The sequence below is a fragment of the Pholcus phalangioides genome, unplaced genomic scaffold (genome assembly GCF_987345545.1).
Source record: "Pholcus phalangioides strain wild (caught in Gottingen) unplaced genomic scaffold, Ppha-v1.0 ptg000008l_1, whole genome shotgun sequence".
NCBI classification, from domain to species: domain Eukaryota; kingdom Metazoa; phylum Arthropoda; class Arachnida; order Araneae; family Pholcidae; genus Pholcus; species Pholcus phalangioides.
Window position 1 is genome coordinate 56,585,958 of NW_028301601.1, and position 12,284 is coordinate 56,598,241.

Sequence of the window (12,284 nt, forward strand, 5' to 3'; positions counted from 1 at the left end):
CGTTCTACAATCGATCCTTAAAAGAAATGTTTGATATTTTCTCAACAGATGACAGCACAAACCCACTACGCAATTTCATGATCAAGGATTTAGAAAGACATTGAAATAATTTTGAATAAATAATAATGAACATTCTGCACACAAGTATGAAATAATACTTTTATATATTTTATTTTAACTCAGCAATACATTTCAAAAAAAAAAAAAATTCTGCAATTTAATTTTCCTCTAAAAAAAAGAAGTTCTACAAAAAAACTATCTACCTCTAAATTTGTCATCAGCCCAATTCCCCCATGCATTGTTGATTAAATGTTAAATAGGTAATGGGTGAATATTTTTCAATCATTTTCAATCCAATTATTAACGTCATAATTGATAATTTTTTTAATTTATTTCACGCCATTTGATAATCACTAATTATTCTGTTTGCGTCTTTCTCTCAGTTTAGGCTGTCGACTTGAAGATTAAATATGTCGGATGTAGAGAAGTGAGTTGTTGCTGCATCTATTTTTCTACGGTTTATTACATTGATTATTTCCTTGAAATTTAATTATTAATTATCTTGCATTGATGTCTATTTAATAAATGTCAGTGACTCATTAATTAAATAATTTAGTTCGTTCCCCCTACGTCATTGAACGGCAGTCCAATGCCTTTATTTCTAGATGGGCTCCCCTTGTATTATAACATGTAAATATGGTGTAGAAAATGCATTAACAGTGTAAAGTATAGTTTGGTCTCCCGTGATCATGGGTGTGAGCACTCTATGCTCATGATGAGGGGCGAGCACCTCTATTGGCCATGTAAGGAGAGACCCAACAAATGTCAAATTTCAAAAATAGTAATATGAATGTTGTGTGAGGAAGGGTTGAAGCACTGTCAAGTACTTCGAGGAGCTTTGAAGTGCTTTCTAGAAGATGCTTAAGATTGAGCACTCCTCATATGACATGTATCAAAGATATTGGTGTCCGATAAGTTGGAGCGAAAACCCCCCCATCACTTTTAGTCCTTTGGAACAACTACAGTATAATCCATTTTTGGCCGCATGTTGACATTTTTTTTTAATGTTGAGGAAAATGACTGAAAGCATGATGAGAGTCGTCAACAGTGAAACGGAGTAATTTTTTTGGATTTTTTTACTTGCGGAAGAAGAAAATCGCCGAAAAAGGATAATTATTGAATGGCTTCGATATTGGTCACGGAACAGCTTTGGTATAAGGGACACGCCAAATTGGTGACTTTTTTTCCGGCGATAAGTTGCCATTGTTGGCGCGCTCTGGTTTGTTGTTGTTCTGCTGGGTTGTCGTTGTTCCAGAATGTTCATAGAATTCTGCCAGGCGGTGGCGCTGACTGTTGTTTTTCTGTGTTCTTAGCATCCTAGCGTGTCTTTCAAACGGGTTTTACTGCCATTTTCAAACTGGTTTTCTCTTTTTCTCATTCTATCCTCTCTTTTGTTTTCTTCCAAATGACGTCACTTAATAGCCGCGGCGTTTTGAAAAACCGTTGGGATAGTTCTTCATATTTTCTCTTCCTTCCGTATATATGATGTAGTGTGTGTGTCGGATTAATTGGAATTATTTTGGACATCTTTTCCCTCAGGTTGTACCTTTAATATTTTCCAATATTTATTCTTTTCTACATGCAGGATGCCCCTGCATAAGAACCCGGATTCTCGGAAAGAGAGTCCGGGTTTTAATTTATAATAAATAGAATATTTTTATTTATACAACATGCAGGACCGTTGATTATTTATAAGAACTCGGATTCTCGGAAAGAGAGTCCGGGTTTTAATTTATAATACATTGAATATTTTTATTTATACAGCAGGACCGACAGTCCGGGTTTTATTTAAACCCTGATTTCATTTTTTTTTATCCAGTTTTATTTTTTAAATACTCCACAGCTTATTTTTGTTTATGCCATTTGTTTTTACTGTTTTCTATGCTGGAGACTTTTTTTCTGGCGCACGTAGTGTCTGGCGGCTTTTTCTCGGGCCGTCTGACATATTTGGCGCCGGGAAAAAAAAGTCGCCGAAAATCGCCAACCTGTCCCTTATACCAAAGCTGTTCCGTTTATTGTATGTATGGCAGCGTTGTTTGTGACATCGCTGCCTTTGCTGTATCGTTTGAAAATAAATATTACAGACTCTTCACTTCAACGTTTCCGGGGGGGGGGTGTGAAGTACATATACTCGATATATATATTTCACTTTGTCTATTTCTAATCTTTTCTTTTAAAGCTGGGGGGGAGGGGGGGTTTGATCTTCCCGCAAATGATGGGCCTGAAAAAACAAATAGTTGTCTATACTTTGAATGGGTGGTATACTCATATTACTGAATTAAAAAAAGTGTCACAAAAATACAAAATTATAATCACGAGAAAAATTCCATGGGGTTTCAAGTTATTATACCTCGTCCTAGCACTACCCAATCCACATGGGGTAAAAGGCTTACATCCCGGAAGGGACAGAGCCTGGGTTGCGTCTGGTCTGGCAGGCCTCGACCCAACAGAAGCTATTTAACACTGTCAAGGATTTTTAAAAAAATCTGCTCAGACGCGACTGTGAGCAGAATATCCTGAAACAACGTGTGATGGAAGTGAAATCACACATAGTTCAACAATGCATTAGCGCAGAAAATGTTTCTTCAATCGCTAACGTAGGCACATGAGAATATGCAAATAAGATGTAAGAGGTGAGGTAGTAAAATTCCTACAGCTCTAAACCATAGATACGAAAAAAATTTCAGACTACTTTATTCGTAATTATACCTGTTGCCCGAACTTCGCTTAGGCTCAGACATCACATTTCTCAGGCCATTAAAGAGGGCCTCTGCCATAGAAACATGACAATATTATTTCACTAAGCAGGATTAAAGCCCTAGTAGACACAGAGAACGCAATATAATCCAGTCTAGCAGGCAAGCACTGCGAAAATCAACATTTCCAAGGTGCCACAGTTGGCGACATTCTTAAAGGGTCTAAACTACGTGCCACCCATGAATTGAATTGTTTTGTCAATTGTATGTATTTTTTGTCAGCCATCATGGCTGGTGATTGCTTGGCACGAATAAAAAGTCGTCACGTTGGCTTTGACCATGTTTATGGAAAATTAATCTGTGGGGGAGGTCAGTGCTTGATTGTAAATTATATGAAACTATTTGCATTGTTTCATTAAATATTGTTTAATAAAAATGTGAACGTAATTCTATTGGTGAATGTAATATAACTTTTATTCTTTCTTTGAAGTGAGATTGCCAGCGGTGGTGCCATGGATGTGCACACCGCACTGAAGGAGGTCCTTAAAATCTCGCTGATCCACGATGGTTTAGCTAGGGGATTACACGAGGCTGTCAAGGCTTTGGACAGGAGGCAAGCTCTTCTATGTGTTCTTGCGACGAATTGTGATGAACCTCTATACCTGAAGTTGGTTGAGGCCCTTTGTGCCGAACATCAGATCAATCTCTTGAAGGTAAGAATTTTAAATAACTGGTGTGTAATACATAAAGTTTTGTTGCAACTTTATATTAAAAAAACTATTTCCAATGAATGTTCCATTATCATTGCCTCATAACGGCTTGACAGATCCAGTGTCCCCATAGTGAGTGCAAGATGTGTGTTGGCTGAGTTACATTGAGCGTAAATTGTGTTGTGTGTAAGAACTGAGATTCCACAAGCGAGGTTGTGTCAAATTTTTAGTTTTTTATTTCATCAAAGTGATTTTGGCTTCTTGGTGACAATTTTTTTGCTTGCCAAATACCTTCAACATTGTGAGCCTTGATAATAGCACCAAATGGTTATCAGCAATCTTGTGACTAATGCAAAAAACAAAACATAAAGAGGAACAAACAAAGAACGTGTTGACCTTGGGGACACTCCAAACCATTACATTTGGATTGAGAGTGTCTGTTCTGGCAATCCCAATGCTGATCGCTGTTTGAAACCCTTCTAGTGACATGTTTCCGTTAAGAAACTATAGCATTTTTTGCTGGTATAACACAGGTTCTGGTCAAATATTGGACTTTTTCCTCCCATCTGATTGAATGTTCATCATGAAACTTCGGAAAATTCACGACATTAAGAATTGAAAATGGTAAAATAGCTCGGTTTAAAAAATATTTCATGTTGCCAACAATAAAGCCATAGCGCCAACTTGATGAACTCTATTGGTGATAAAAAAGTTGCCAAAACTTGCCACAATTTTCTAATAACAGCGTGTATAAAGATTATTTGGAGTAGTTTTTCGTTAAAAAAATTGTCCCTGAAGAATCAGGCTGGCAATTTTTTTTTTTTTTTTTCTATTCGTCAACTCCTGATGTTCATTCAACTAGAATCTGATCATGAATATTATTCATTGGATAATTTACCTTTAAATCAACAGTGGGGTTGATCTTATTTAGACCAAAACTCCTACGTTTGCACAGTTTTGGGGTTGGAGAGGCTAAAGCCAGGGCTGGATAAATAGTCAAAATTTATTTAAAATGAAAATAGGTCCACAATAATGCTTTTGAATTTTTCAAGACACTGGTTCATAGTGAGAAAAGTTGATGGCAGCACTACACTTAGCAAGCATCACACAGAGAAACTTCACATTAGGTTCACAACACACGCATTCCGGCATGTACAAATTTTCTTAGAAATTCTGCAGAGGAATGAGTATGAAGTGCATATACGGAAAAGTAGTATTAGGGCATACTGATACTCTCTTGCATGTTGGCAGATGTGCTGCTCTCAGCATGCAATTTAGTAAACGAAGAATATATAGAGGATAGAATGGACCATGAACTTTTAGTACACCGCCAATCGACTGCTTTTACAAGGGGACACCAGTATCGATTGGTAAGGGACAATGCAAGGTTATGGTTCAAAATTCGCAGGGAATTTTTCTCTAATAGGGTTGTCAATAAATGGAATAGCTTACCCCTGGAGGTAGTAAATTGTAACACAATTGACACGTTTGAAAAGAAGTATGATAAACACGTTGGGGTAAATCGAGAAGCTATTCATACTTAGAATAAGACAACCATAAGTATTCTTTATTGTATAATATTTTATGTGTATATATTTATGTTTCTAATTACATTTTTAATTGGGTTGCTTTATTTTTGAAATATGACATCCATATTTGTTATGGGCATCTTTGTCTCAGCCACTTCGTTGGGCATTTTGCCTGTTGTTGTGTTGTATTTGTATTTTTTCTTTGCAAAAATAGAAATTTCTTTAGTTGCCACCTGAACCTGGCGCTTATCCAGCCCTGGGTTAAGCTCTTCCCTGTTCCAGTGGTTAGATGGCAAAAGTTGAAGTGTAAAGCATTGAGTTGCACACTGCTTGTGATGAAACGAACAGGCTCCCTCTTCTGAAATGTTTAAAATTGAGGAAAGAAACCTTGAACCCGTTACTGAAGCATTGCAACTCTGTTGGGCATTAAAGCGGCAGTCTAAAGCATTGGGCATTACTGCCAGTATTGATACTAGAAATCGAACTCAAAGAGTTGTTTTGAGTCTTAACCCGCTAAGGGCTGTATTCACAGACATGGTTTAAGCTATAGTCACAATTTTTTGATAAGAGATCGACACGATTGGTTAAATTCAGAGTTTTAACCAATCTATGTTGATCTCTTATCCAAAAATTGTAACTACAGGTTTAAACCATGTCGGTGAATACGGCCCTAAGTGGTTTTTAAAATTTTCCTGATCCGCATTATATCTGCCACACAGTAAATAAAAGCATGTTAAGAACCCGAAATATTTTTGGGTGACTGAAATAAAGCAGATCATGGTTGACAAGATATATCTGTATTGCAGCTGTGAGGGTTAATGTAGTCCCTTCAATGTAAGAAGTATCCGTATGCTCTAGTGAGGTTTGTTCGAAAAATATCCAACTCTTATTCCTTAAAAATGGACTGCCACACACTTATCCCAAACATTTCTGTCGCTGTCAAAAGCTGTGCTGGAATGCCTCTTTTGAGATGGAGACACAACTGGTAAGTTACCTTCTGTGGACTACAATTTGGTTTATTTCGGGAGTATTTTCAGCTGGGGGAAATTAAGTCATGCATAGCTATGTCGAGATTAGGGAGCCTGGTAAAGTGCTAATGTGTTGTGTTTGGCCAGGAAACTATCAAATGTGAGGAATTCGCAGGTGCATTATTGTGGTAGAGCTGCCAATTAATCACTGTCCGGCCATTTGCACCTCGCGAGTGTGACACAGAACCTTTTGGTAGTTGATGGTTGCACCATGCGGTGTGTGCTTGTGATGATCCACACCACTAGTCACCACCACTAAAGGAGATGGTCAGCAAGACTGACATTGCTGCTGACCTGTCATTCTTTTTTCTTTAACTTGGTATAATGCATGCTTCCATTGTGTTGTGATGACTGCTTCTGGATTTCTGGGTCATAGTAAAAAACTCAGGGCTTATCACCAGTGATCACTGTATTCAGGAAGTTAGGATTACTGTTCATAGTTTCCAGAATGTCATACATGATTTCCTAAGAGTTGCTTCTGCTCAGTCGGCTACAGCTTTGGCACTAACTTCCTTCTTAAGCCCATGGCAAAGCTGAACATTCATCACTACTGAAAAGCTTTAAGAGTATGTTGGCATGTCTGCATTTTGCTAAAGCTTTTTTTTCTTTTTGCTAAAAAAAAATTATATAACTTAAACCCTGAACTCTGCCCATGCTCTATATACTCTTGCTTATTATTTCCACATTAGGTTCATCAACCTTTACACAAAATGTAATGCGGCAGCGTTATAGGTTTTTCTTTCCAAAAATGAAAATCCCAGGTTATTCACTAAGACTTGCTCACTTAGATGCGTTCTGCTGACGATTGATGACAATCACCAATACCCTGAAACTCAGACAAGACCCGGACTCTGTCCCTTTACCCTGTTTGGTTGAGTCTTGCTGAGGAGGAGCTCCCACTGGATCTTCTCCCATGGGCATCTGCCCCAGGCCCCATCTTTCAGTCACCAATGCCGTGAAGATCGCAAAGACCGGATTCACAGAAAGAAAGTCCCTCGAGAAAGCTTGTTAAAAACATGCACATACAGTTCTCTCCATATATAGTTTGTGTAAATATTAATATTTATCTGGAATTAATTATGTAAAAGTAAAAAAATATTGTTCTCTCAATGGAGTGCACTAGTAAACAACACCTACAACTATAGCCTTTTCAGGCAAAAATTTGAACATGCTCATTAGGGGTCTCCCGAGTTTTAGCTTTATCTCTCGACCTCCCGAAAAGTTCTTAAATCTCCGAATTTTTATGAAAATCACAAAAAAATCTCTAATTGTCCGTAAAATTCCCTACTTCATTTAAAAAGAATTCCCGCTTCTGAAAACAACCCCTAAGAAATTTCTTGTGGGGTAAAAAGTCTTATGCGTCGATTTTTTTCCCCTTTCGAAATGACGCCATATTTCATAAATGGGGGAATAGTGAGAAATCTATTTTTTAAGGAAGTTTTATAAACCCTCTGATGGTAATAAGAAAAGTTGTTTGTCTTATCATGCAGGGAAATAGCTTAGCTGCCAATACTCCTGGATAATTGAAGATTATACACGCATGTGGTCCAGTTTCACTTTTTTTTGTGTAGGAATTTTATTCCCTAAGCTTTAACTTTTTAAGTAGAAAATCCTTATTTTTAAAAAAATCCTGTTTGTATTTATTAGGGAGTGGTTTTAGTATAAAATACGGTCTGTGTGGAAATCTCCCTAATTTTCATTTTCAAAAGTTGGCAGCTATGCACATGCATGCACCCATACCTCACCTCCCTAGCTTTATTTTTTTTTTTATGCACGAATAATTATGGTCGGGTATTCTTTGAACTAACTTCATAGCTTGAGTGAATTTCGCTATGATGCTTGAATGTAGGTTTGCGCATTGTAGAAATGCCTGTGTTGAAAAAAAAAGAATATAAAATATTGGAATCTTATATGTCTGTGATGAAAAATTTGGCTCCCTCTTCTGAGATTTAAAAATGGAGAAAGATTAACCTTGAACCCATTTCTGAGACATTGAGATTTTCCACTGGTATTTGTGAGTTTTCTTAATTGCAAAAGAATATTCATCTTGAAAAATTGTTTGTCTTTCAACTTACTCTCATTTGTCAATGTCTGTGATGAAAATATAGGCTCCCTCTTCTGAGATGTATAGTATGAAGCAAATACACCTCGAACCCATTTTCTGAGACATTGCAATTTTCTTCATGTGAAATGACTATTTCATGTAATTTCTTTTTTTTAATTTACCTAGGAATATATCTTGCATAAGTGTCCGATTTGCAAAAAAAAAATTTAAATTTTCACTTTTTTTTTTTGTTGAGTGCATGGCTGCCCGATCTGGATTTCCAAAATCCTCATGTCTCTCGGATTTACGCCATGATTGTAAAAAATTCCTACTTATGGAGGAGAAAATATATTACAACGTATTTACCTGGGGGGAAAAAAACTCCAATTAAATCGATTTTTACCTCGAAATTGACATCACAAGCCTTAAGGTGAATTAAGGCTAAATTTACCAAACAGCCATCATCAGTTCGGTCTTTCAACATCTGTAATTGACAAGATGACTTGTATCTGCTTTGACTATGTTCCTTTTCGGGGTCCAGTTGTAATTTTTTGTTGCCAAAGATTTGATTTGGGAGCAGTAATGACAGGTAATTTAACCTACTGGTTGGTGGTGATTGGTGACTTGGCGCTAATTGTCAATTGCTTGTACGATGCCACATTTCTGCAAAATTATTTTTCTTTACGAAAAATCCCCACGTTTTCAAAAATCCCTTTTGCATTTACTTTTATACAAAATTTGGATCCACGCTAAAATCTCTCCAATTCTCATTCTCCAAAGTTGGCAGCTATGTATAATGCAGGACTTGACAAATCGGGAGGGGTATCTAGGCACCAATCAAATATTTATGGAGCCAAGCCCTTTTGACCGAGCTGGTTATCATGTATGAAAAACTTCACGCACCAATACAAATTTTTTAATCAACCTGGCCGATTGGACTTAGTAATCCCTGTCATAATGTTACAGATACTATCGTATTCGTGTAAAATTTACACTTTATGTAATTCATGATGTCAGTGATGAAAAATTAGGCTCCCTCTTCTGAAGTTTTCAGAATGGAGAAAAATACTCTTGAACCCATTTCTGGGGCATTGTGGCATTGTACACGAGGTGACAGAGATATAGGCAGAGCAGTAATTTTGAGCACTTCTTGTTATAAGCAGGTCAGATTGATATAATACGAACTCATTTTTAGCGTAAATGCTAGCTAAATCTGTTTCACTCTCTAAATCAGTTTCTAAGTGAAAATTTTTCTTCGTAACAAGTAAACAATGAAACCTTGATTTTAGGAAACTTCTGTTTTCCAAGAAAAAATAGTGTTGCAATGCAGGGGGCAAATCCCATGTTGATTAGAAAAATGTTATTGGAGCCTAAAATTTCCTATGATTAATTGAGTTTAAGAATGACATAAAATTGGTTAATTTTCTGTAAGCATCGTCACTACTAACATGGAGAGTTTTTTCGCGCCAAGCAATCGCCGATCAATTCAAGATGGCGGACAAAGAACATACAATTGCACAAAAAAATCAATTTATTATGTGAAGCCAATCTAATATGTTGTAATGTGTGATAATCAATAAAAATATGCAGGAAATAAGAACTACAAAGAAATTACACACAAAAAATTTAGTTAAAGAAATATTCAGTTAATTGATGCGGTTTGATGAAGGGTTGCCAAAACTAGAAAATACTATCAAGGTTGCCAACTTTGTCGCCAAAAAGATTGCCCCGTTCGCTCTGACCACTCATATGGAAAATTAACCATAAAATTTTCTGATTTAATGGTAGCGCATCTTTATACTTGAAAAAACAAAATAGGCATTAAACTTCAGCAAAGTAGGCTAATTTTTCATAAGCGTGGCCAATGTTAATTTGGCACCAAGCAATAGGTGCTTTCATTGCAGTTGAGGTGAACTCTTATAGGTCTTGACAAATACCCGGTTTCAGGGCCACTAGAAAATCAACATTATAGCACCTAAGATAATCTGTATCTAATTGCTGAAATTGGAGATTCTGGATAACACGACGTTTTCTTATTTTATTACATTACATTTTCAAAATGTGAAGAAGTTCCAGAAGAATTATTTGTGTTAGCAGTTGCCATATTCATTAAATTATTTTATTTCTACTTGTTTTAGCTTTTATGACTCAAATGAATTTTCCGTTTCAGGTTGAAAGCAACAAGAAGTTGGGTGAATGGGCAGGACTCTGCACACACGACAAAGAAGGCAAAGCTAGGAAAGTTGTCGGCTGCAGCTGCGTTGTTGTTAAAGTGAGTTTGATTAGGTTCTATCAATATAATGATTCTTCAATGTTTTACCTCATTTAAAGGCTACCCTAGGTTTTGTTTTGATCATTTGAAATGTGCTTTGGTCCTGGTGAATGATGTGCCAATGAAAGCTTATAAAATTAATGTATCACTCAGTGTATTTACCCATTTTGTCCTTTTGAATTTTGTTATATGTCCAGCGGAGCAGGACATTTTCACATAGACACTTGGACCCATGTCATTTTTATGTGGGATCATTAATTACAAAGGCACAAATGCGAACCGATCTCCCCTTTGAACCACAGGGAGCAACAGACTTAAAACAGTACAAATGTAATTCAATCATAATACATCACTCACTTCACTTCTGAAATATAGATGGTCACACTGAAAAATCAAACAACACTACATACACACACACTTTTTGCACAACTCACTAGGTAGTAAATTGCCCATAGATGGTGATAGACCTGAGTTGTGCTCAGAATGAAGGATCATTAATTTAATTTAATTAATTGTGCTGTATTTAATGAACTTTCCATTTAAATTTTTAAAAAATTGAATTTTTGAGTGATTATTTTTTATTATACTATGATTATGTTGTCCTAGAGGGGGTACCCTCCTCTCATGGCAAAGCTGAACATTCATCACTGCCGACAAGCTTCAAGCCAATGTTGGCATGTCTACATGTATCAAGGCCAATGACTTTTTTTTTTGGCTTTAACATCGGTTGGTTCTGTGGGTTTGAACATAGTTGCAAAAATCAGTCTGATGATGCTCAATGATGTTTATTTAAGGTAATCATGCAGAAGCCGTTTAGCTACATGATTTGGTAAAGTGAGGGTTCTATATTTTCTCCTCAAAAACTGACCCATGTAAATGCCTTCTTTCCCCCCCCCCCTCCCCCCAAATTAAGGAACATATTTTTCAACAAAAAGAAATAACTGCTTATACATGAGTATGTGTGGTGGTAGTTCTATTATTAATGCAATCAATTTACTGTACAGACGAAGGAAAAAATATATTGTACAACAGAGCTCGACAAATCGCAAAAAAAATATCTAGGTGCCGAAAATTTTTTACCTGAAGAAAATGGTCCAAAATGATGCTTCTTTTGACTTTATTGGGGCATGCTGACCCCTCTTTCATGTTGGCAGATATACAGCTGTAAATTACAGACATTTTGTGCTGCTCTCAGCCTCGAATTTAGTATCTACACAAAGAAAATTTTTAGACATCAATACCAATTTTACAGTTGACCTGGCACCTGGAATTTTTCTGGCCCTGTTGTACAGGTTGTATAGAGCATTGCTGTAGTAAAATTTTGCTGTGTTTAGCTAATTTTTATATTTGTACATTTCACGACTGTATGCTTATTGGATTTTATTTTATTTTTTCCAGGATTATGGCAAGGACACGCAGGCGCATGATGTTTTAAAAGAATATTTCAAATCCAAAAGAGGTTGAATAGAATTGTAATATTTGGAATAAAAAAGTCATTTCAAAGACTTTTTGTACATACATTCAATATCATGCGTTTTGAAATCTCTTGTATTTTAAGGTGTGTAGGTTCTGCATGGTTTTTCTGTTTTGTGCGTGCAGGTGCTTGGGTTTTTAAAAATAAATTCACTGTGATTATAAACTAAGTTGGGGTTCTCAAACTTTTTCCACAAGTGGCAACCCTTTCCATTATTCAATGCTTATCCGGAGCTGTTTAACAAAGAATATTTTAAAAAAAAACTGTCATGGGCAGAGCGGTGACCCTGATAAAGGTTTTGAAGGGGCACAGTTTGAGAACCCCTGGACAAGGTTATAGAGTTTTTGGGTTCGGTTTTTGCTGGCTAAAGTTAAGGTATTTGTTGCTGTATGAATTTTTTTTAATGTGTTTGAAGTAGTGGAAGCTACAAGTTCAGCATAACTTCCTATGTGCTGGCTTCAGTTAGTGGGG

The 12,284-nt window shown here is 36.5% G+C and overlaps 1 protein-coding gene across 2 annotated transcripts; it reads left to right on the forward strand.

The window, feature by feature from the left end:
* Positions 1-244: 244 nt before the first annotated feature.
* On the forward strand, positions 245-11,844 carry RpS12 (ribosomal protein S12). Of its 2 annotated transcripts, none has more exons than XM_089234997.1 (5): positions 245-320; positions 444-487; positions 3,247-3,469; positions 10,238-10,339; positions 11,738-11,844. In XM_089234997.1, exons 2-5 carry the CDS (start codon positions 471-473, stop codon positions 11,801-11,803), a joined length of 408 nt encoding a protein of 135 aa, XP_089091123.1. In that variant the 5' UTR covers positions 245-320; positions 444-470; the 3' UTR covers positions 11,804-11,844. The 2 variants fall into 2 exon arrangements, with proteins under 2 accessions (XP_089091123.1, XP_089091124.1); XM_089234998.1 differs by having other exon boundaries at positions 269-320; positions 449-487.
* Positions 11,845-12,284: the final 440 nt, after the last annotated feature.

Coding starts and splice junctions, on each gene's coding strand:
- RpS12 (XM_089234997.1), top strand. Junction 3,470..10,237: donor ATCAGATCAATCTCTTGAAG/GTAAGAATTTTA, acceptor TTTCCGTTTCAG/GTTGAAAGCAACAAGAAGTT. Junction 10,340..11,737: donor GCAGCTGCGTTGTTGTTAAA/GTGAGTTTGATT, acceptor TATTTTTTCCAG/GATTATGGCAAGGACACGCA.